Genomic DNA, 25,838 nt, shown 5'->3' with positions numbered 1-25,838 from the left:
GTTATGTCTATTTTCTATGTCCTTGGGAGCATTATTAGACATGGCATGGCTGCCTGCTTTTATTGTCCATTCTTTGGACGATAAAATGGACATGCTTCTTCACAGAGGCTGTTAGACAGCTGAACTCCTGTGGTGCTCTGTAGTCACCCTCACGACGCCCTGAGTGTCACCACAGAGACACGGGGATTCAGTGCAATATGGTGCTTCATCAGGTGCAATAGATTCTGGGCTTGCACTAGGAGCTAGTATGACTAAGCCACTGTGGCTCAGTGTAAAAGAATTGAGCAAGCCACAAAAAGCCACACTCTGTGTCGAAGACAGTGGCGCACGGGCGGACGAGCAACGCTGGGCGTGGGGGGTCCGGGGGCCTCCCCCGGGGAATTTTTTAGAAAATGGGGTTGTTTTCCTGAATTCTGAGGGCAAAATCTTCTGTTCAGTTCACCTACAAAAATACACTAAAGTCAACAGTTCAAGCTGAACTACCTTTATTTCTGTCCTACTTTATGCAGCTATGCATGTGATATTCAACAATTGAAAACTTCCATTCACTATGTGAAGATAGTCATACAAAATATTACTCAATGTTTACTTGTAAGTTTTACTTAGACTAGAAGACATTTCAACTTTGACCACCACCAACACCATTGGTATGCCATAGTTTATTTTATTTTTTTAAATTCAATAACATGATTTTTCATTTCAATTTAAAAAGGCATGAAAAATATCAAGCAAGGTGAATACACATTTACATCATCGCTGGTTATTCCTGTCGGTCATAGGGAACAAAAGTCTAAGACTACAAACGAGTATTGATAATGGGTCCGTTTAGCAAAGCCAGTTTAGTGGAAAACCTGGGTAAGTTAACCCTGAAATCAGGGAAAACCAGGGCTTTCGGTGTCACAAAGGGAGGTAACTTAACCCAGAGTCAGAGGAGTAAACCTAGCCTGTGTGAATCTCTGGGTTTGTTACCACAGTAACAGACTCTCTGAACATTACCTGGTCGGGAGCAGGTTTTATTCCACAAACCCAGGGTTTCTTTTGACTCCGCCCCCTTTCACCGCCACTCGCGCGGCTTCATTTCCTGGTTCTGTCAGACGGAGAGTCTGACCGAAGTAAGGTTTAATAAATAACTCTGTATTTTAGAGGTGTTTTAGAGGTGAACATGTCATGTCCGTTTGACGTGGAGCCCCTTGATGGAGTTTCCGCATTCATTCACAGAGAATTAAATATGTTTGAATCGCGTTCAGATGTACCGTCATATCCAGACAGTTCTCTTTATGATCGGTAAACACACACAAACACATCCATCGTCACATCTGCAGCAGCACTGCGTGTAGCGCTCCGTTCAGTTTTTCATTTTTTATTTGCAAACGGTAATTTTGGTCCCAAGCCCGGATAAATACAGAGGGTTGTGTCAGGAAGGGCATCCGGCGTAAAACTTTTGCCAAATCAAAGATGCGAATCAAACCTATGACTTCCATACCGGATCGGTCAAGGCCCGGGTTAACAACGACCGCCATCGGCGCTGTTGACCTACAGGGCGCTGGTGGAAATTGGATTACTGTTGGTCGAAGAAGGAGAGGAGGAAAGTGCGTTCGCTCGAAGAAAGAGAAGAGGAACACCAAGAGTATAGGACTAAGAGTAGGGACGTTGAATGTTGGAACTATGACAGGAAAAGGTAGAGAGTTGGTTGACAATATGCAGAGGAGGAAGGTAGACATACTGTGTGTACAAGAGACCAGGTGGAAAGGTAGCAAGGCTAGAAGTTTAGGAGCAGGGTTCAAGTTGTTCTATCATGGTATAGATGGGAAGAGAAATGGAGTAGGAGTTATCTTGAAGGAGGAGTTTGTTAGGAATGTCCTGGAGGTAAAAAGAGTGTCGGATAGAGTGATGAGTCTGAAGCTAGAAATAGAAGGTGTGATGTTCAATGTTGTTAGCGGGTATGCTCCACAGGTAGGATGTGAGCTGTAGGAGAAGGAGAAATTCTAGTCGGACTTTGATGAAGTGATGCAGAGCATGCCTAGAAGTGAGAGAGTTGTCATTGGAGCAGACTTCAATGGACATGTTGGTGCAGGAAACAGGTGATGAGGAGGTGATGGACAGGTTTGGTATCCAGGAGAGGAACACAGACGGACAGATGATAGTTGACTTTGCAAAAAGGATGGAAATGGCTGTAGTGAATACTTTCTTCCAGAAGAGGCAGGAACATAGAGTGACCTATAAGAGTGGCAGTAGGAGCACACAGGTAGACTATATCTTGTGTAGACGGTGTAACCTGAAGGAGATCAGTGACTAAAGTAGTGATAGGTGAGAGTGTAGCCAAACAGCATAGGATGGTGGTGTGTAGGATGACTCTAGTGGTGAGGAAGATCAAGAGGGCAAAGGCATAGCAGAAGACGAAATGGTGGAAGCTGAAAAAGGAAGAGTGTTGCATGACTTTTAGGAAAGAGTTAAGACAGGCTCTGGGTGTCAGGAGGTGCTTCCAGATGACTGGACAACTACAGCTAATGTGATCAGGGAGACAGGTAGGAGAGTACTTGGTGTGTCATCTGGAAGGAAAGTAGATAAGGAGACTTGGTGGTGGAATGAGGAGGTACAGGAGTGTATACTGAGAAAGAGGTTAGCCAAGAGGAAGTGGGACACTGAGAGGACTGAGGAGAGTAGACAGGAGTAAAGGGATATGCAGAGTAAGGTGAAGGTAGAGGTAGCAAAGGCCAAACAAGAAGCTTATGATGACTTGTATGCTAGGTTGGACAGTAAGGAGGGAGAGACTGATCTATACCGGTTGGCAAGACAGAGAGATGGAGATGGGAAGGACGTGCAGCAGGTTAGGGTGATTAAGGATAGGGACGGAAGTCTATTGACAGGTGCCAGTAGTGTGATGGGAAGATGGAAAGAGTACTTTGAAGAGTTGATGAACGTGGAAAATGAGAGAGAACAAAGACTAGAAGAGGTGACTATTGTGGACCAGGATGTAGCAAAGATTAGTCAGGATGAAGTGAGGAGGACATTGAAGAGGATGAAGAGTGGAAAGGCAGTCGGTCCTGATGATATACCCTGTGGAGGTATGGAAGTGTCTAGGAGAGGTGGCAGTAGAGTTTCTGACTGGGTTTTTCAACAGGATCTTAGATCATGAGAAGATGCCTGAGGAATGGAGGAGAAGTGCGGTGGTGCCCATTTTTAAGAACAAGGGAGATGTGCAGAGTTGTGGCAACTACAGAGGAATAAAGCTGATGAGCCATACAATGAAGTTATGGGAGAGAGTAGTGGAAGCTAGACTAGGGGGCAGAAGTGAACATTTGTGAGCAGCAGTATGGTTTCATGCCAAAAAAGAGTACTACATATGCAGTATTTGCTTTGAGGATGTTGATAGAGAAGTACAGAGAAGGCCAGAGGGAGCTGCATTGTAGATCTGGAGAAAGCTTATGACAGGGTGCCCAGAGAGGAACTGCGGTATTGTATGAGGAAGTCTTGAGTGGCAGAGAAGTATGTTAGAGCGGTGCAGGACATGTATGAGGACTGTAAGACAGAGGTGAGATGTGCTGTAGGTGTGACAGAGGAGTTCAAGGTGGAGGTGGGACTACATCAGGGATCAGTTCTGAGCCCCTTCTTGTTAGCTATGGTGATGGACAGACTGACAGAGGAGGTTAGACAGGAATCTCCATGGACTATGATGTTTGCAGATGACATTGTGATCTGCAGTGAGAGCAGGGAACAGGTGGAGGAGAAGCTAGAGAGGTGGAGGTTTGTCCTGGAAAGGAGAGGAATGAAGGTTAGCTGCAGTAAGACAGAGTACATGTGTGTGAATGAGAGGGACCCAAGTGGAAGAGTGAGGTTACAGGGAGAAGAGATGAAGAAGGTGGAGGATTTTAAGTACTTAGGCTCAACAGTCCAGAGCAATGGAGAGTGTGGAAAAGAGGTGAAGAAGCGTGTCCAGGCAGGATGGAACGGGTGAAGGAAAGTGTCAGGTGTGATGTGTGATAGAAGAGTTTCAGCTAAAATGAAGGGAAAGGTGTACAAAACTGTGGTGAGACCAGCGATGTTGTTTGGTCTAGAGACAGTGTCCCTGAGGAAAAGACAGGAGACAGAGCTGGAGGGGGCAGAGATGAAGATGCTGAGGTACTCACTGGGAGTGACCAGGAAGTATAGGATCAGGAATGAGTACATCAGAGGGACAGCACATGTTAGAGGTTTTGGAGATAAAGTCAGAGAGGCCAGATTGAGATGGCTTGGACATGTCCAGAGGAGAGATAGTGAATATATTGGCAGAAGGATGCTGAGTTTTGAACTGCCAGGCAGGAGGCCTAGAGGAAGACCAAAGAGGAGGTTTATGGATGTAATGAGGGAAGACATGAAGGTAGTTGGTGTGAGAGAAGAGGATTCAAAGGACAGGGCTAGATGGAGGAAATTGATTCGGTGTGGCGACCCCTGAAGGGAAAAGCCGAAAGGAAAAGAAGAAGAAGATTTAGGTGCGATCCAGTGGGGGGAGAAGGGCACGTCACCAGCTGAGAATGAAAATAAAAACATCGTTCACACAGATAGATAGATAGATAGATAGATAGATAGATAGATAGATAGATAGATAGATAGATAGATAGATAGATAGATAGATAGATAGATAGATAGATAGATAGATAGATAGATAGATAGATAGATAGATAGATAGATAGATAGATAGATAGATAGATAGATAGATAGATAGATAGATAGATAGATAGATAGATAGATACTTTATTAATCCCGGAGGAAATTGTAGATATCCACTGCTCAGGCATTACATAACAAATAAATACTGGATAAACACCAGGTGAAAAAGAAACACTGACATCACAGGACATACCACAAGACATACACTACACTAACAGACAGACACATGCAGCACTAAAAGGTCTTATATACTAAACTGTAACTAAAATATAAACAGTACAAAATTAAAATATAAACAGTATAAAATTTAAAAAATATTACAGTATTAAAATATAAACAGTATAAAATAAAATATAAACAGTATAAAATTGAATTAAAATATAAAACAGTATAAAAAATAAATATATATATAAATATATAAACAGTATAAAATTAAATTAAATTAAATCCATTCAACCCCGTGCTGACCTCGCCACCTCCCCCCCGCTCCTTCTGAGAGAGTCATTGTACCCCCTGATGGCACGGGGCACGAAGGAGGACCTCAGCCTCTCTGTGGAGGTGCTGTGTGACAGTAGTCTGCCGATGATGGTGCTTCTCTGCTGGGAGAAGGTGGTGTGTAGGGGGTGCCTGGTGTTGTTCATGATAGCCTTAATTTTAGACATGGTCCTGCTCTCCAGAAGCATATCCACAGAGTCCAGGCTCAGCCCGACCACTGAGCCCGCTCTGCGGATGAGTCTGTTCAGACGGTCCATATCTCTTTTCCTGGCCCCCCCACCCCAACACACAATGGCGTATGACAGCACACTGGAGACTACGGACTGATAGAACATGAGAAGGAGCTTAGGACAGATGTTGAAGGAGGCCAGCCTCCTCAGGAAGTACATCCTGCTCTGCCCCTTCTTGTACACACAGTTCGAGTTGAGTGACCAGTCCAGTCTGCTGTGTAGCTGCAGTCCCAGGTACTTGTAGTTTTGTACCACCTCCACCTCTCAGCCTTTGATGATCACCGGCTGTGGAGAGGGAGGTGCCCGCCGGAAATCCAGAACCATCTCCTTTGTCTTGGAGACGTTGAGCCGGAGCTGGTTCTGTTGGCACCACTCCACGAAGTCAGCCACCAATGCCCTGTACCCCCCCTCATCACCCTCCCGGATACATGCCACTATCGCGGTGTCATCGGAGTACTTCTGTATGTGGCATGTATCCGAGTTGTGCTTGAAGTCTGATGTGTAGAGGGTGAAGAGAATGGGGGATAGAACGGTCCCCTGTGGCGCCCCCGTGCTGCTGGTCACCATAGAAGACAAACAGTCCCCCATACGGACGTACTGGGGTTGTCCGTTAGGTAGTTCGTAATCCAGCTCACGAGGTAGGGGTCCACAGCCATGGAGGTCAGTTTATCCTGCAGGAGCCGGGGCTGGATGGTGTTGAAGGCACTCGAAAAGTCGAAGAAGAGCACTCTGACGGCACAGCCCCCGGCGTCCAGGTAGGAGAGTATGCGGTGGATGAGGTACAAGACAGCGTTGTCAACCCCAACCTTGGCCTGATAGGCGAACTGGAGAGGGTCCATAACACCCTGCACCTGTGGACGCATGAGCTCCAGGACCAGTCGCTCTAGGGTCTTCATTACGTCCCTCAGGCGAGTCTTACTTCCTGCTGGGCCTTCCTCATCTCCTCCTCATTCTTGCTCCTGAACGCCCGCTTCTTCCTGTTCAGGACAGCCTTGACTTCCTTGGTTACCCATGGTTTGTTGTTGGGGTAACACCTGATTGTCCTGACAGGGGCCACGGTGTCCACACAGAAGTTCATGTAATCTGTAAAACACTGAGCTGCCCCCTCAATGTCCTCCCCATGTGAGCCCACAATAACATCCCAGTCGGTGGTCTGGAAAGAGTCCCTCAGCATCTCCTCTGCTTCCGGGGACCACCTCCTGACCTGTCGTGTTGTTGCTGGCAGCCGTTTCACCAGCGGGATGTAGGTGGGCTGTAGGTGCACTAGGTTGTGGTCTGATTTACCTAGTGGAGGGAGGGGGGTGGCGGGGTATGCCTCCTTAGCATTAGCGTAGAACAGATCGATGGTTCTGTTCTTTTGTGTGGGGCAGTCTACACACTGGACCATTGTGGGGAGAGATGAGTCCAAGGTGACGTGGTTAAAGGCACCGGTGATAGTGACGAGCGCCTCCGGGTGCCGGGTCCGAAGAGCAGAGGTGGTGCCACAGTTGGTCTCTCGTGCCGTTTCAGGGTCCGCCCATGGAGGGATGTAGACAGCAAGGACAATAAAGTGTGAGAATTCATGCGCCAGGTAGTAGGGTCTGATGCTAACAGCTGTTAGCTCCAGATCACGGTTACACAGTGTTGATTTCACCGTCACATGTCCCGGATGGCACCATCTATCGTTGGTGTAGATGATTAATCCACCTCCTTGATGATGAAGTCTGACCACAGGTCAGACTTCATCGTCTCGTTATGGATCCTCCTCATCCTCATTATGTTTGATATTGTACAATAAATATTAAGTGGACGTTTGACTGTTCAGTTGTGTCATGGCCAACATAACGCTCTTTTCACGCACATAAATGCGCTCTCATCTATATCAGGTTCTGTTAAAAAATGAAATACATTAAAACGTTTTATTGTTGTGTAGATGAAACAGTAAATCGACATATGAAAATTTCAAAAACAGTTGAGAAGGATATTCACACCATTGCGTACACCTATATTATCTAAGAACTGAAATCAAGACCTGACATGTAGCTCGTTTGATACAGTAATAGCCAAAACTGCTTTAGTTAATACAACAGTGGCTGTGGCATTGTACTGCTTATAACCGCTTTAAGGTATTCCAGGTTTTATTTTCTGTCTGTTTTAGTCACATGATACACACAGGAGTTAATAATGATTAAAAAAAAGAAAGAAATTAACAAGAAATTGAAGAAAACAAAGGTGGAATAATATTTTATGTTACTGATTGTTCTCTTCCCATTGCTTCACATTCTGGTGGAATACAGAGTGACATTTATCCGCTACTGAAGTATTAACAGATTCTCATCCCTATTTATCAGAGAACTGATAAAGAGAACTGTCCAACAGGATATGACTGGACATCTGAACGCGATACAAAAAAAAAAAATCTCTGTGAATTAATGCGGAAACTCCATCAATGGGCTCCCCGTCAAACGGACATGACATGTTCACCTCTGAAATACGGAGTTATTTATTAGACATTACTTCGGTCAGACTCTCCGTCTGACAGAACCAGGAAATGAAGCCGCGTGAGCGGCGGTGAAAGGGGGCGGAGTCAGAGGAAACCCTGGGTTTGTTGAATGAAACCTGCTCCCGACCAGGTTAAGTTCAGAGAGTCTGTTACTGCAGTAACAAACCCAGAGGTTCAGTTCACCTCGCGTCATGAAACAAGTCAGGGTTACTGCTCTAACCCTGGGTTAAGTTCCCTCTCTTTGTGAAAATGAAAGTCCTGGTTTTCCCTGATTTCAGGGTTAACTCACCCTGGTTGTCCACTAAACCTGCTTTTTGAACGGCCCCATGTCACGAAGCAGGGCTAACGACCCCCGAGTACAACCAGTGGTTCTGGGTTGCCTTACCCTGAACTTGGAAACCCAGGGTTTCCTGTTTCACAAGCGCTTCTCGGGGTTAGTTTCTGTAACCCAGGGTAAGTTGACCTGCAGTTTAACAGGCGCGACGCCACTTTAAAAAGCCCAAATGGAGCCCAGATTCGACGAGTTACCATGACGACGGACGAGACGCGCTCCGCGTTACTTCACACAGTTGAAGTGCAGATTGTAATCTACGTGTATGAAGACTTTGAGGACATGTTATGAAAAGAGGAACAGCGTTACAGCTGTAAAGAAGAATGAGATGACTTTAAACTGCTGCTCAAGTCGATGCGTACGTCTAAACGTAGTCCATCGGACTCACGGTACAATTACGGCTTGAATAATAGTTTATTAAATTATTTTATTAGATGCAATCCAGCGGGGGAGAAGCGCACATGTCAACAGCTGAGAATGAAGTTTAAAAACATCGTTCACACAGGTCAGACTTCTGCATCATCTTGTTAAGGATCCTCTTCCTCATTATAACATAATGACATTGTACAATAAATAATAAGTGGACGTTCGGCTTTTCAGTTGTTTTATCGCCAACAGAATGCTCTTGTCACACACATAAATGTGCTCTCATCTATAGGCATTCCATGTTCAATTCTCTGTGTCTTTTAGTAAAATAATACATAATTGATAAAAAGAAAAAGAAATTAACAGGAAATTGAAGTTAAGAAAGCGGGTCAAATATTTTCTGTTACCGATTGTTCCTATTGCTTAACATTCTGGTGCAATTCAGAGTGACATTTAGCCTCCACTGAAGGATCAACACTTTCTCACCCTTTTTTAACAGAGCAAGCAGGACAGTCCGTCACATCCAATGTACAGATAGACGCTCAGTGAACACCAGCAGTTCTTTCTGTGGCATTCATATGCAACTGTATGTTTTGATGTCCTCCTCCTGTATTTCCAGCTGTTGGTTAGAGAAGTTTATCCAATTCACTTTCTATGAAATACAGACAACAGATAAAAAATGGTTTCTTTGGACCTCCAGATTAGGAGGGCAGATTTGAACATACAAATACAAAGTTAGAGGTGGGTGTTGTTCACAAGTGAATCATGTTGAATATGAGAATGTTCACCACTAAAATGATCTACGAGATAACTTTGTATTTGTAAGCAATAAAGATGACCAAATGAAATGTATATTGTATTTTTTATTGCCCGCTGTGGTAATGGTGAGTTACACACACTCTGAAATGATTCTGGCAGATGGAGTCACTGCTCTGTCACCCTGGATAGCTGGCAGGTGGACGGGGTCAACATCGGGGTGTTCAGTTTGTGAGGTAGGGTGCTGTTCTCCTCTGATAGCGGCAATACTACTATGAAGAACAGAACTGCATCACAGGTCCTGTCAGGAAACATCCTGAGGTGTCATGGACACTGGAAACGGCCTTTCAGCAGAACTATGGTCATCTCCACCCGGGCTCTCATCCTGCAGTGAACCCATTTGAAGTTCTGTTGGAGGCCTGGGTTAGTAAGGGGTCAGCAGCCTCGGTTGGGCAAGTGTAACCCCTGTCTCCCAGAAAACAACCATCAGACTCCTGTGATGGAAAGTAGATTCATTAGAGTGGATTAAACGATGGAGACAAGTGAATTATTGTGCTGATCTTTAGTTACTGCATTAGTCTGTTGCTCAGGTGAGACTCATCATACACCTGTGAGTCAGGAATCGATCAGGACCGCTCCATCTCCACATCAGTATGCTATGCTTGCTCTGGAGGGTTCTGTTGGGTGTCTGTCTGTTAAAGCTCTTTGAAATGTCTGCTGAAGTGATTAGGCGCTATATAAATAAAGGTGGAAAATGTAGTTTGCTGCATCACATGTGATCTGGACAGATGTTAGTTTATCTATAATGCAGTCTTTAACGTGTAGAAACAGTAGTCAATGTACTTGTACCTGCATATATTTGCTGTGAATGGACATCCTCTTCACATCATCACCTTCATTGTGTGAGGGAGCCTTGATGGGAATGTGGGTACCATCTATGGCAGCAAATTACATTGGGACATCCGAAAGAAATTAATGTCTGGGACTGCAGCACAATATCATTAAGAGAACATACTTTCAAATTAATCAGACTTCTACATCATTCACCTGCAGTCCTGTGGAACTCCTCCTTGATGATTCTGACGGATTTCTCTCCAGGGAAATAGAAAAACTGGGGTAAAAGTTTAAAGGCGAGGAGCACTGAGCATCTCCCACATTATATAGGAAAATTACCGTTTGCAAATCTTCTTCTTTTCCTTTCCGCTTTTCCCTTCAGGGGTCGCCACAGCGAATCAATTTCCTCCATCTAGCCCTGTCCTTTGAATCCTCTTCTCTCACACCAACTACCTTCATGTCTTCCCTCATTACAGCCATAAACCTCCTCTTTGGTCTTCCTCTAGGCCTCCTGCCTGGCAGTTCAAAACTCAGCATCCTTCTACCAATATATTCACTATCTCTCCTCTGGACATGTCCAAACCATCTCAATCTGGCCTCTCTGACTTTATCTCCAAAACCTCTAACATGTGCTGTCCCTCTGATGTACTCATTCCTGATCCTATACTTCCTGGTCACTCCCAGTGAGTACCTCAGCATCTTCATCTCTGCTCCCTCCAGCTCTGTCTCCTGTCTTTTCCTCAGTGACACTGTCTCTAGACCAAACAACATTGCTGGTCTCACCACAGTTTTGCACACCTTTCCTTTTATTTTAGCTGAAACTCTTCTATCACACATCACACCTGATACTTTCCTCCACCCGTTCCATCCTGCCTGGACACGCTTCTTCACCTCTTTTCCACACTCTCCATTGCTCTGGACTGTTTACCCTAAGTACTTAAAATCCTCCACCTTCTTGATATCTTCTCCCTGTAACCTCACTCTTCCACTTGGGTCCCTCTCATTCACACACATGTACTCTGTCTTACTGCGGCTAACCTTCATTCCTCTCCTTTCCAGGACAAACCTCGACCTCTCTAGCTTCTCCTCCACCTGTTCCCTGCTCTCACTACAGATCACAATGTCATCTGCAAACATCATAGTCCATGGAGATTCCTGTCTAACCTTGTCTGTCAGCCTGTCCATCACCATAGCAACAAGAAGGGGCTCAAAGCTGATCCCTGATGCAGTCCCACTTCCACCTTGAACTCCTCTGTCACACCTACAGCACACCTCACCTATCTACAAAAACACAATGCAGCTCCCTCTGGCCTTCTCTGTACTTCTCTATCAACATCCTCAAAGCAAATACTGCATATGTAGTACTCTTTTTTGGCATGAAACCATACTGCTGCTCACAAATGTTCACTTCTGCCCTTAGTCTAGCTTCCACTACTCTCTCCCATAACTTCATTGTATGGCTCATCAGCTTTATTCCTCTGTAGTTGCCACAACTCTGCACATCTCCCTTGTTCTTAAAAATGGGCACCAGTGTGGAAGCGAAATAATCCATGTGTAGGTCACATTTCAAATCAGAGGAAACACATTTTCAAGTTTGGCAGCGAATATCCACATTGTCCGAAAAACAGGAAGACAGGAAGCGGGTCAACCTGACATGGGGTGGTTACCTAGGTTTGAACAGTTGCCGGGAACAATTGGTTTCCTGTTTTCTCATGAATAGGACACGAACAAAGCTCACATACACACAAATGAAGGACTGTGACTATAAAAGGGTCAGGAGACATGCATCCAGGGGCTGTTCCCGATTGATCTGTACTGATGATCTGCGTATCAATAAAATAATTCCCGTTTTGGCTGTAACATCATCCTCGTTGTACTTTGGTTTTATTTTGGTATTTTGCTGGACAAAACACTCTCACCACATAATTGGTGTCACGAACAGGATACAGGATCAGGAGGATCTCTGAAAGGAAGGAGAGCAGTCGGTGCGGCTCCGAGGGGCATCCTCTCTGCATGGTGTGACAGGCTAGCTAAAGGTAAGGTCATTTGAATCCCTTACACAAATTTGAATTGGCAAAGTTAAAATATCTAAAGTTTAAGTCACTAAGCGTAGTTGGATGCTCCAAATAGTTGTTCAGAGACCTCAGAGACGTGAGAGGTGTTGCAGCAGAGGGTGTCTTTCGCTAAAACTCCAGGTGCACATGGACAGCTGCTGCAAGGAGAGCCTCACTTAGAGAAGTGAAGCACAGATTGGACTGATTGGCATTACGATTAAAAGGGAACAGCCAGAAATTAAGACAGCAGCTACAGTTTGTGGAGCTTGTGAAGTTTGTGGAGCTTAGTGAAGTTCGTATGTCCAAGTGTGGACTTGTGTTACTGGTCTTGGGAGACCAGGGTGAGTCTATGGGTAGACCACTTTGAGAATACGGTTTTGGAAAACCGGGGTCCAAGAGTGGACTTGTGTTGTTACTGGTTTTGGCAAACCAGGGGGTCCAAGTGTGGACTTCGAGTTTTTTCCAGGGTTTTGAGTTGACAACCCTGGGCCCTTCTACTGCTTCCGGCGGTGAAGCAGCTGTTTTGTTTGTCCATTTGTGTGTCTTTGATTGAGCGCCGGCATTAACTGATAGTGGCATAATTTGACTCTAATATTCAGAAAAGGTGCCAAGAAATAGCATAGTTAAGAGACTGCGCCTATCGTGTCTCTATGATCCAGAAGATAGTTTGAAGAGAAAAACGACCATCAGCTGATATAAAATAAATTAAAATAACCGGCCGGTAAAAAATAGGAAATTAAGTAAAATCATAAGAGTAATATAAGTAAAGGTGATATAAAAAAAAAATTGGGAACCATAATTTGTGAAATAGCGTAAAAAGGCTGCAGCTAAATATAACAATCACTTATGCGCATGAACCTAAAGTGAATCCCATCTAAATTGAAGCCCCCCTCTACACACATGTCCCACTGAAATACAATGGGAGTGTGAGTGCATAAACTGTATAAGTAATTGATATAAACTTGTGGTGAGTCTTTCAGTGTCTGCATACATCCGTGTATACATAGGGGTGCGTTTCTTAAAACGTCACCTGGCTGAAATAAGGTCACCCAGAGTTAGTGTGTGTTTGATAAGATCCAACCATGTGTGTATGGGAAGATCAGAGCGAATGAGAATTTGTGTGACTGATAAGCCCATTGAAAGTACAAGCATACAAATCAAATAATCTGAAGATACAAGCTTGGGATAAAAAAAGTTTTTTTCTTTTATAAGTGTAGAAAACTGTTTGTTTGGACGTCATAAGTGATACTGTATGATTGAGTGAATGATCGCTGAGTGTGTGTGTTGAAAAAACAAAACAAAAACAAAAAAAAGGTCTGTGGTTGACTGTTTGACTGAGATTGAACCGTATGTGCTGTAGATGAAGTAGTAGAAAGTGTGTTAAAGTGTGTTTAAAGCGTGTGTATTTATTTATTTGTGCGCAGTGAAGGAGAAAGTGCGTAGAGTTGGTTTGTGTGGAGAGATCTGCACGCTAGGAGGGTCAAGAAGAGACTGGAAGTTAAAATCAGGAAGCAGACAATCTAAAACAATGAATCCCACACCAGTAGCTCTGGTGGGAACCAAAAACCCAGACATTTTAAAGTATAATAACAAAATTTAAAAGAAAAGTTTAAAGAAGAGAGTTAGAGTTTAAAATTTTAAAAGTTGTTCAAAGAGGTAGACAAATTCTACAGGTCAAAGGTGAGACAGGGACTGAGGACACTACAGAACTACGTAGGCAGAGAGAAGGGACAGAACGAAAACCAACTTAATGCAACAGAATTTGCAGATCTATACCCAAACTTGGAGGGTGGGTTGCATTTTAATGGTAATGTTTATGAACCACAAGAAGAAGAAATATCCCAGATCATTGATAATCACGAGGCTAGGGATGAGATTTAACAATACAACACCTTCAGCTACTGTACAGGTAATGAGTCCAAAACACTGTAGCACTGCTAGGAAGGCTAGACACAGCAGGCCAGGCGTACTGGATCGCTACGAGGGGAGGAAAAGTGCAGTAGGAGAACAATCCTGTAGCTTCTGGATTGATCTGCCCAATAAAGGAATAGACTTGAGAAGGGAGCTTAATTGATACTAATGAGAATAAATCTCTACATGTCCCTGAGTCAATTCAAATTATGAAGGGGAACCAATGGGGGTAATCCTCATACAGGCCCCGCTAGGAACAGTGGGGTACAAATGCGGTTATAAATGTTTCACTTTGGCACCATATCATAAAGAGGGTTTACATTAATAGTTACATTGAACAAGAATTGTTTAGAAAGTTTTGGCCATGTTGATAAGAGAAGGAGAAGAGGTGAAGAGAAAAGAGATGGACTGCTAAGTATGAAGAGAATGTTAATTTCCAAGAGGAGGGATTATGTAATTTCTAAGAGGTTTGCAGTTAAATGAAGTAATGAAGGAAAAAATATGTTTGAAGAGAAGGACAAACAGTCATGAAGGGGAAGAGATAGGATAGGGCTCTGTATCTGTCTTCACTGTCTTCACATCCTGTCTGCAACATTTTTTCTGATACCTAAACACACTCAAACCGACTGTTTTTTCCAAGATGTCCTGTTTCTTCCAGAGTAGCATTCTGGGATACTTTCACAAAGCAAAAGAAATTCAAAGGTGGCAACACCAGGTGCCTATGATGATGTTCACTAAAGACTGGATGTGAGACACGAGTCATGTGTTCATCCAGCAACAAGGCCGTAAATGAAGTAATGAGGAGACAGTGGAGAAAGGTCAGAGCATTGAAGAAAACACACCTATGAACACTTTAGATACAAACACACACATCAACACTATTATGGTAAACATAGACAGACCCACACACGTTATGATTATGATTCTAATGACTGAAGAAGTAATGTTGTCAACAGTTCCTGGTTGTTCATTAGATTATAGTTTGACCTTAGGAACACAGGATTCAGCCCATGATAATGTTTTTTTAGATCAGAAGCAAATCAGGATGTTTTATCTTTTCATTCAATCACTCATGAACCAAAGTGCCTTTTGTTAAATGGCCTAAACCACCACAGAAAACCATATCTTGTCTGTTAAGAACCTATTGGGGGCTGGAAACCAGTGTCAGAGCTAGGAGCGGTAAAGAATCTGTAAATCATCCAGCCCCAGCTGAACTAAAAGGTGAAAGATTACAGTAGACTCCTGTTGGTTAAATGATTGATTAATTATTTAATTTGATAAATGCAAACCTTGACTCACACTTCTACTTGTATTTTTAATGATAAACATTTTACTTTATATATATATTGACAAATGCCACGTTTCTTTTTTCTTGACAATGATATTTGTTTTTGCTCTTTCCGCTCGTGAAACAATCACGTGGGTATTTTAGCCGAATTATTACTCTAGAGGTGTATACGTTTGGTCTGGACCTCGTACAAACGATTGTGAGTGAAAAATGAACATACATGATGCGCTTAAGTTTTTGGATCCATGATTTTACATTACAGATTTGAAGTTGTATATAATTAATTGTCTGCCACCACATTAGTTACTTATGAAAATAGAATTGCTGTTTGTTTTCTGTGGATGCTGTTTGTTTGCTTGCATTCAACAGTTGCTCCTAAGAAGCATCGGTCGGGCGGTGGGCAGACTGGAAACGCCCCCATCATATCAGAAGGCAGAGCGGGAGGCCCTATTGGGGCCCGACTCCAACGAGAGAAGCGCTGCAGACTTTGCCTGTCCAGACATCGTCCGTCCCTCTGATGGAGAGGAGGGCCAGCTTAGTCAGGTTCTACAATTCACATTCACAATGTTGCTAATGCTAATGCTAACACATGATCACGCTGCTGCAGGGACAGTTTTGTTGGTAATTCTGTGCTCATTGCTCATGTGAGGGCTGTGGAGGTAAAAGGGTTGGTAATATTGTCTTAGCTACCACAGACCCCGATAATGAAGCTTTGCTGAGTCCCTAGGGCTCATAGGGAAGGTTAGCTTCCGCTGTTCCAGCTGAAAACACATGGCTATAGACATTTCCATATTGTTACATACACTCTCCACTGCCTGTGGAGCGGGGTGTACGCTAAATCCCTTTGCGGGGGAGGGGGGGGGCACGTCCTCAGCAGTTGGAGTGGACATATAGGATACATATAGGATCACCACACTGAGGTGAGTTGTTGGGAATCTCCATTTAACAATGGAAATGACCACAAAATGCATCTGCTTACACAAATATAGGTAACACAACACGTAGTTCTTGTCTACCACGTAATTTTCTGAACACAAAAGTGGCACAAGCCACGGAGAGAAGGGCCATACACCGTGGTGGGGGCGACCCCAACAGCGGTCCAAGTCGAGGGAAGCACCACATGGTATCACCTGAGCCACTGCACCAAAGAGACAAAGGGCAGTATAACACTGAGAAACAATGAGGAAGATGATGTGGTTGTTGATGGGAGTAATGTGCACCCTGATGTGGCAATCAACAGGCAATCTGGGAACTCAGGGGACTGTTCTGAGGAGCCCAACTCAGATTCTGCAGCCAAAGAACAAGAGACATCCGCTGGAGTCACAGCCGCTCCAGGAAGCACCGCACAGCCATGATCAAGATGAGTATGATGCAACCACAAAATTCCCAATTCACACTGTGTTGAAGCCCATGCTAGCATTCTCATCTCATGTTCATGATGACACACAACCAGTAAATCAGGAGCAAGATGACAGGAGAAGTAAGAGATCTTCACACTATGTGGAAGTGGACAGGAACAGTGATTATTTCTGATGAGATTAGAGAGAAGGGGACAAAATGTGAAATAAGTGTTAAGTTAAATTAAACCATTTTGTGTAGGATGAAATCAGGGGAAGGGCAGATAGGTATGAACAACTTTTCATGTCACATAAACATCACCATAAATCAAGAGCTCGAGATACAAGTAAAATTAGATAGGAGAATGAATTCTAATGTAGAAAAGATGAGAAAGCCACAAACTTTAAAACATACACTAAACTAAATCGAGTGGGTAATATGGATCCAGTTTATCCGACAGAAGCAATGTTAGCGGTAACACTAGTGGGTAAGAGAATAACCTTAAAGATTCCAAGTAAGGATGTAACTGCCAGGGTTACCCAACGAAGACTTAGACTTCTGAAAAATGATATACTGAACCAAGAGCAGAATTTACTATGTGGCACCACACATGATTTACAAGCTAGTGTGAAACTACGAGCAGCGTGGGGAATTGAACACTGTAGGATAACAGTAAAATTTGAACAAGGGGTTTGGCAGGTTCAGCTAGACACAAGTATTGTTAAACCCAACATGACCTATGCGATAGAGATGATCGTAATGGTTGAGGAGGGACAGCAAACCCGTAGGATTTGGCCCTGGGACATTAAATCTTTGACTAAGCTCACAACCACCCCCCACAGATAATTACCACTCCACGTTACTACACAGAATGCAGTAAAAACAACATCGAAGAGCTTTATCATGTCCAAGAGGAGTGAGGCTGGAAGGGGAAGGAGAAAAGGTTACGAAGTACATCCCCTCTAAGAAGCTGACTAGTCACTCGATTCGTAATGTAATCCTCCTTAAAGATACAAAGACTACAGGAAATGAAAACTTCCCATCGTGTGATTGGAGAATACATTTTGAAACTGGGGTAGACGGGAGTTGTTTGGACGAGAATAGTGAGGTTAGAGTTTATGTAGGGAAGGATGTCTGGGTCTACGAGTGTACCAGGGAAACGGTGAGTGATAAGACTCCATCTAAAAGACCTACAGGTTTCAATATGCAGATTAAAATGCCGACACCTATGATAGAAAAACTGCAGCTGCCAGGACAACTTACCCCATGAAAACAACAGAAACTGCCACACAGCTAACTACAGTCAGCACAACAGCTTCCCCAACTACCGTTAAGATTATTAAAAAAGGCCACAACACCTAGTCCAAACATTATTGATCATATGACGCTATATCCATATAGTAGAATTAGTCCAACTACTACTACTACTGTGAAAATAACATCAGCCCCCGTTTAATACAAAAAGCACAATACCTTTTGATAATCTTGAGTGTGTAAAATGTTTGGAACACCTTGTTGTACATTAATCTCAAATAACACGTCACCTGAGGGAACATTTTCTGTTGCTATGAGAAAACCTGAAGCTTTAAAGTTTGAAATGAATGACAATGCTGGTAGGGGTGGAAGCATTAAGTGGGATTGGCTAGAAGAAATTTTTGGAAAATGGGAAGCCGGTTTTGGCTAAATCTGGAATAATTATACTGATAATACTGATACTATTCTCTTTATTGACATGTTGCATCGTGCCTATCCTGAGGGAATGGTGTGTGAGAACAATGGACAAGAGGATGAACCTCATTAAGGATACACTGGAAGTCCAAATGCTAAGTATGCTAACAGCTGACGAACTGGTGCGCAGAATTCTTCTGGCGCAGAGGAGGGAGAACATGCCAGATGTGTTCACAATCTCCAACTATGAGGAAGAACTGTTATAAGGAATGATGGACAGGGGGTGATATGGCTGATATGGATATACATTACAACTATACATTACAACATTACAACCAGCACACTTCTCCATTCCTCAGGCATTTTCTCACTATCTAAGATCCTGTTGAACAACCCAGTCAGAAACTCTACCGCCACCTCTCCTAGACACTTCCATACCTCTACAGGTATATCATCAGGACCGACTGCCTTTCCACTCTTCCTCCTCTTCAGTGCCCTCCTCACTTCATCCTGACTGATCTTTGCTACATCCTGGTCCACAACAGCCACCTCTTCTGTCTTTGTTCTCTCTCATTTTCCACGTTCATCAACTCTTCAAAGTACTCTTTTCATCTTCCCATCACACTACTGGCACCTGTCAATAGACTTCCATCCCTATCCTTAATCACCCTAACCTGCTGCACGTCCTCCCATCTCTATCTCTCTGTCTTGCCAACCGGTGTAGATCAGTCTCTCCCTCCTTACTGTCCAACCTAGCATACAAGTCATCATAAGCTTCTTGTTTGGCCTTTGCTACCTCTACCTTCACCTTACACTGCATCTCCCTGTACTCCTGTCTACTGTCCTCAGTCCTCTCAGTATCCCACTTCCTTTTAGCTAACCTCTTTCTCTGTATACACTCCTGTACCTCTTCATTCCACCACCAAGTCTCCTTATCTACTTTCCTTCCAGATGACACACCAAGTACTCTCTTACCTGTCTCCCTGATCACATTAGCTGTAGTTGTCCAGTCATCTGGAAGCACCTCCTGCCCACCCAGAGCCTGCCTTAACTCCTTCCTAAAAGTCATGCAACACTCTTCCATTTTCAGCTTCCACCATTTCGTCTTCTCTGCCTTTGCTCTGCCTTTGCCCTCTTGATCTTCCTCACCACCAGAGTCATCCTACACACCACCATCCTATGCTGTTTGGCTACACTCTCACCTACCACTACTTTGCAGTCACTGATCTCTTTCAGGTTACACCGTCTACACAAGATGTAGTCTACCTGTGTGCTCCTATAGGTCACTCTATGTTACTGCCTCTTCTGGAAGAAAGTATTCACTACAGCCATTTCCATCCTTTTTGCAAAGTCAACTACCATATGTCATTCTGCGTTCATCCCCTTGATACCAAACCTGCCCATCACATCCTCATCACCTCTGTTTCCTGCACCAACATGTCCATTGAAGTCTGCTCCAATGACAACTCTCTCACTTCTAGGCATGCTCTGCATCACTTCATCAAAGTCCGACCAGAATTTCTCCTTCTCCTACAGCTCACATCCTCCCTGTGGAGCTTACCCGCTACCAACATTGAACATCACACCTTCGATTTCTAGCTTCAGACTTATCACTCTATCCGACACTCTTTTTACCTCCAGGACATTCCTAACAAACTCCTCCTTCAAGATAACTCCTACTCCATTTCTCTTCCCATCTATACCATGATAGAACAACTTGAACCCTGCTCCTAAACTTCTAGACTTGCTACCTTTCCACCTGGTCTCTTGTACACACAGTATGTCTACCTTCCTCCTCTGCATATTGTCAACCAACTCTCTACCTTTTCCTGTCATAGTTCCAACATTCAACGTCCCTACTCTTTGTCCTATACTCTTGGTGTTCCTCTTCCCTTTCTTCGAGCGAACGCACTTGCCGCCTCTCCTTCTTCGACCAACAGTAATCCAATTTTCACCGGCACCCTGTAGGTCAACAGCGCCGATTGCGGTCGTTGTTAACCCGGGCCTCGACCGATCCGGTATGGAAGTCATAGGTTTGATTCGCATCTTTAATTTGGCAAAAGTTTTACGCCTGATGCCCTTCCTGATGCAACCCTCTGTATTTATCTGGGCTTGGATAAAATAAATTAATAAACTATTCTTGAAGCCGTTTACTTCCGTATTTTTACCGTGAGTGCAACGGACTTAGAACTTACGCATCGACTTGAGCAGCAATTCCCTCCCACGACATGTCGCTCTTTTTTGCAGCTGCAACGCTGTTCTGTTTTTTCTGAAAATTTGCTCAAAGTCTTTCTAGTCATAAATTAAAATCTGTACTCCGACTTCCGTAAAGCGTTGCGGTGCGCGTCAAGTCCGTCGTCATGGTGAATCGATGAATCGGGGCTCCATTGATGATGGCTTTTTTTCAAGTTGTCGTGTCAGTTAAACTGTGGGTCAATTTACTCTGGGTTAGAAAAACTAACCCTGAACTGCGTTTGTGAAACCGAAATCCCTGGTTTTTCTAAGTTCAGGGTAAAGCAACCCAGAACCACAGGTTTTCCTCAGGGTAGGTTAACCCTGCCTTCGTGAAATAGGCCCAATATCTTTCATTTACCTTCTGATCGGTCTGTCACCACTCCTACCCCCTCTCAGCATTCACCATTTGTTTAATAATGAGGACTTTAACACAAACTCTACTATAAAACACTGGATTCTTTTGATAGATCGTCCTCACCTTACACCAATTTGCGGGTTCAGCTTGTAAAAAAAACAATATTTTTGTTTTTCATTGGATGAAAGGAGGTGATGACCCCAGTGCATATTTAATGATTGGGAGGGTTCAGGTCACTTTGGCTATTTCCGTTGGCATGCGGAAATAGCGGCGCTAGCGCCGTTTGCTAGCGGAAGTAGCGGCACTAGCGCTGCTCGCTAAAGGAAATAGCGGCGCTCGCTAGCGGAAGTAGCGGCGCTAGCGCCGCTCACTAGTGGAAATAGCCTAACGGAAATAGCGAGCGCCGCTACCGTGCCAAAAAGTTGTACGTTTTAGTCTTTTTTCCGTAAAAATAAGAACGCCACTGTGGCTACACAGTCTAAAAATCTTGTAGCCAATCTGGAATTTACTTTGCCTGTGGCGAAGTGGCGAATGGCTAGCGCAACCCCAGTGATGGAGCACCCACACACTTAAGCTACTGCATTGTAAATAAATTTTTGCTGTTCAGACACTTTACACTTTATATATCTTACATTTTTAACTTTTGTCTGTTCTCTTATTTATCTTACATTTCAACTTTTTTTTCTTGTTTTCCTTAACTTATCTTATTTATCGACCGGCTTACTGGGACCTTCAGAGACGTATTTCATACTAGTAAATGTGAAAACGTGTGTCAGTATGACAAATAAAGACTCTGATTCTGTTATCTGATTGCTTTCTACAAAACCTATTTTTGAGGTTTTCAAATCCACAGTCTGTTCCTTTCAAAGCAAAGTCCCACCTCTATAATTATTACCATATCAGAAGTCACTATACCTGAGATTGAAATCTTATTTTCATACATCAAAAGTTCTTGAGTTGGAAAAAGAAACAAATACTAAAAAAAATATTCTCACCTGTTCCTTTCCAGTCAATCTCGGAAGCAAATCCAGTGTGGCCACCATGTTGTCTGTTAAATTCTAATATGATGGCTTTGTAGGGATTTCGGATCAATAGGATGCTGGAATCAAATTCATCAATACTCTCCTTCGTTTTTTCGTGTGTCTTAACGCAGATCGTTGTCCCTTTCCTCCAGTCTTCCCCTTCTCCTTTAAATTCTATGAAAGAATATTCTCACACAATCACACACAAATAGATGTATGAATCAAGTCAAACAAATGTTGATGCAGACATAACTCTTTACCATGTCTGCAAAGACTTTTGTCCAAGTATATACTGCCAGTGTAGAAGCCAGTGGGGAGCTCTATGAGATGCCGTGTCCAGGTGTTGCCGGATCCAGGAAAACTGGCAATAGCTTATAAAGCTTAACCGCAAAAGCAAAACACAGGTTGATGCATCATAACATTTAGCTTTGAAATCGTTATTTATTAACTGACATCAAGATACTTTTGTTTCAATCAAGGCCATATTTTACTGGGAAGACAGTGGCATCAAACAAGAAGTGTGTTATTTATGAGATTTTCAATGTCACTCACACTATTTTTTCTGACTACTTGAGCAACTGTCTTTCAAAACAAGAAGCTTCATTCAGTGATTTCAGTCAAAATTGAAATCACATGGAGGGTACTTGAACAAACTTTCTAACACCAACTGCAAGTAGGAAAAAAGTGTAAATAAAAGCAGTGTCTAAAAGGAATACAAAAGTACACATTAGCAGCCAACATCAGGAAGGAAGATGTTGATACAACTTCCCTTCTGCATCACATAGCTTCTTCTGGTCTGCTGGACAGAGTGAGAACAGAAAACAGTCAAGTACTCAGTGGTGCCATGAGAGGGCAGACAGATCTTTCAATGCAGGATCCACACTCGAGCTCCTGCTTCAATAAGCACTCGCCCTGCTCTAGTGTTCTTAAACAGGAATCTGAGTCCTTCTTTCTTTTGTCTGATGGCGCTTACTAAAGAATACATTTAACTTTATTCATGAAAAAGGATAACTCATGAAACTGTTCTCAAACTCAATCAAAGTGATCGCAGTGATTAAAAAAAAAGTGTTCAACAATGAATGTGGCAACATTCCACGTGTCTTCACAAAATCCAAAATAGATTCACGCAAAAAGGAATTCACATTCATAAACAATAGTATGACAATAATAACAAACTAAAGATGTAATTGTACTCATACGATGTGGTTTGTTTAGTTTTGCTTTAGTGAAGTATGAATCAATCGAAAATTGGTTTGCTGAACGCTCTGGTAAAAAAAAAAAAATCTTATGAAAAAATGAAAACAGAAAAAGGGAACTGTTGGACATTAAACTAGAATACTTGAAGATTATTATCCAGTACTGTCAGTCAGGATCCTCACACTGATTATTCCCTTCGGATTAATTAGAAAGTGCCTTTGAAATAAAAGATGTTTCACAAGCTAACTAAACAAAATATACATAAATTATATATACATAAATCAGCACAGAACATAAAACATCCTTGCCACACCACAAGTTTGTAAAAATATAGCTCTGTAGTATTTGTGGCGGCAGTGGCTCAGCGGTAGAGCAGATGTCTTGAAGACAGATCGCCCAGCCATCGGTGGATCGATTCCCGCTCCCGCCAGAACATCTCCGGAGTGTGAGCTGACGGTGGGAGGTGTCAGCTCACCTCCCAGCCACTGCAGAGGCGCCCTCGAGCAAGGCGCAGTCCCCCCTACAAGCTGCTCATGGGGCGCACTCCATGAAGCTGCTGCCCGTCACTCTGCCTCCCGATGTACAGCTTGATGTTGTGTATTGTGTACTAACTGCATGCTTACAGGCCCCCTTGTGTGTTGTGGTTGTTACAGGAGCATGTACATACATACATACATACTGTGTGAAAAAAACCAACACAAAAATGTTATAAATGTACAATGTAAATGTAATGTAATTTCCCCGAGGGGATTAATAAGGTATATCTTCTTCTTCTTCTTCTTCTAGTTAATCTTGATTCCAATCCTTGTATAGACACATTCTTTTTATAATGGCTTCTGCCCTGCAGGCTCACGAGAATTCAACCTTTTCTCTCCAACAAGACGGGCTTGTTGAAGCTCAATGAATGTTAGAATTTTCATGTATTAGACTCTGGTGGGTGACTGGAGAAAATAATTAAGTAGAAGGATTTGTTTAAAAAAAGTTTGCCTCTATTCCAAATTGGAATGAAATTAATCATTTTTACTACGATCAGTAATGTTGCTGTACTCCTGTTTCACACACCCACTGTTGAATACAATTATTGTGTTTCTATTGATGGACAGAATAACCGTTGTTTTTTGTTCCAACAATTAAATCTCATTCATTAATGGACTGAAACGAGTCAGAGAGTGTAAATCAAAGTGTCACAAGCCCAGAGACTGCGTTGCCTTTCAGTTGCTGTGAAACATGGAAAGTTGCTTAGAGGTCCTCTGTGGAGTTTTTGACCACCTGTGGAGCAAAACCTCTCGAAGTAAGTGTCTGTTTTATTCACACACACACACACACACACACACACACACACACACACACACACACACACACACACACACACACACACACACACACACACACACACACACCTACACAAACACAGACTTTACATTCAGGAGATGCCAAGCTAGCAAACGTGGATGTCAGCAGTTCTAAACACCTTCATATGAACACAGAGGACTGTAACACAACCGTTACACATCACACACTCACCAAGTATTCTTGACATCATGGATCCGTCTCAACCATCACACTAAAGATGCATTTGAATGCTGCGAGCAATGCAAGTCTTTAGATCAGTGGGTTCTGTGGGCCAGATGTCCACTGTGGGACAAACAGAATGGAACTCAGCTTTCGTCTGCAGGTCGTCTGTCTAGAAACCATGAACCAGTTTTGAGTCTCAAAGCTTGTGATCACTTGCCATCATATATTCTGAGGCCGCGCCTCATGTGCCTCATAACAACACGTCTCTGCTCAGTCAGTGTGAAACCTGAGTCTGTATAGAATCTGTAATATAATCCATCCATCCATCCATCCATCCATCCATCTTCCACCGCTTATCCGTAGTCGGGTCGCGGGGGCAGCAGCTTCAACAGGGAGCCCCAAACTTCCCTTTCCCGGGCCACATCCACCAGCTCTGACTGGGGGATCCCAAGGCGTTCCCAGGCCAGTGTTGAGATATAATCCCTCCACCTGGTCCTGGGTCTGCCCCGAGGTCTCCTCCCAGCTGGACGTGCCAGAAACACCTCCCTAGGGAGGCGTCCCGGAGGCATCCACACCAGATGCCCAAACCACCTTAACTGACTCCTTTCCACGCGAAGGAGCAGCGGCTCTACTCTGAGCCCCTCACGAACATCAGTGTTTCTCACTTATCTCTAAGGGAGACACCAGCTGTACACCTGAGAAAGCCCATTTCAGCCGCTTGTATCCGCGATCTCGTTCTTTCGGTCATGACCCATCGCTCATGACCATAGGTGAGGGTAGGAACGAAGATTGAACGGTAGATGGAGAGCTTTGCCTCGCGGCTTAGCTCCCTCTTTGTAACAACAGTGCGGTAAAGCGACTGCAATACCGCTCCTGCTGCCCCAATTCTCCATCCAATCTCACGCTCCATTGTTCCCTCACTCGTGAACAGGACCCCAAGATACTTAAACTCCTTCACTTGTGGAAGGACCTCATTCCACAATTGAAGAAGGTAGTCCACCGGTTTCCTGCTGAGGACCATGGCCTCAGATTTGGAGGTGCTAATCCTCATCCCCGCCGCTTCACACTTGGTTGCAAACCGGACCAGTGAGCGCTGCAGGTCACAGGCTGATGA

General features: G+C 43.6%; 1 protein-coding gene across 1 annotated transcript in view; it reads right to left on the bottom strand.

Annotated features, from left to right (window-relative positions):
* LOC137592137 (sialate:O-sulfotransferase 2-like) overlaps positions 1–25,838 on the bottom strand; it is a 35,132-nt gene that overhangs the window by 8,959 nt on the left and 335 nt on the right. The window contains exons 2-4 of the mRNA XM_068310062.1: positions 25,646–25,831; positions 22,273–22,383; positions 21,986–22,186 (exon numbers count right to left, since the gene is read on the bottom strand). Of these exons, the coding sequence (XP_068166163.1) occupies positions 21,986–22,186; positions 22,273–22,383; positions 25,646–25,831 (498 nt within the window). The remainder of the gene's footprint in view (positions 1–21,985; positions 22,187–22,272; positions 22,384–25,645; positions 25,832–25,838) is intronic.

Source organism: Antennarius striatus, chromosome 3, assembly GCF_040054535.1.
Source record: "Antennarius striatus isolate MH-2024 chromosome 3, ASM4005453v1, whole genome shotgun sequence".
Lineage (NCBI taxonomy): Eukaryota > Metazoa > Chordata > Actinopteri > Lophiiformes > Antennariidae > Antennarius > Antennarius striatus.
Note: the sequence above shows the minus strand (reverse complement) of the source record. Positions and strands in the feature narration are given on the sequence as shown.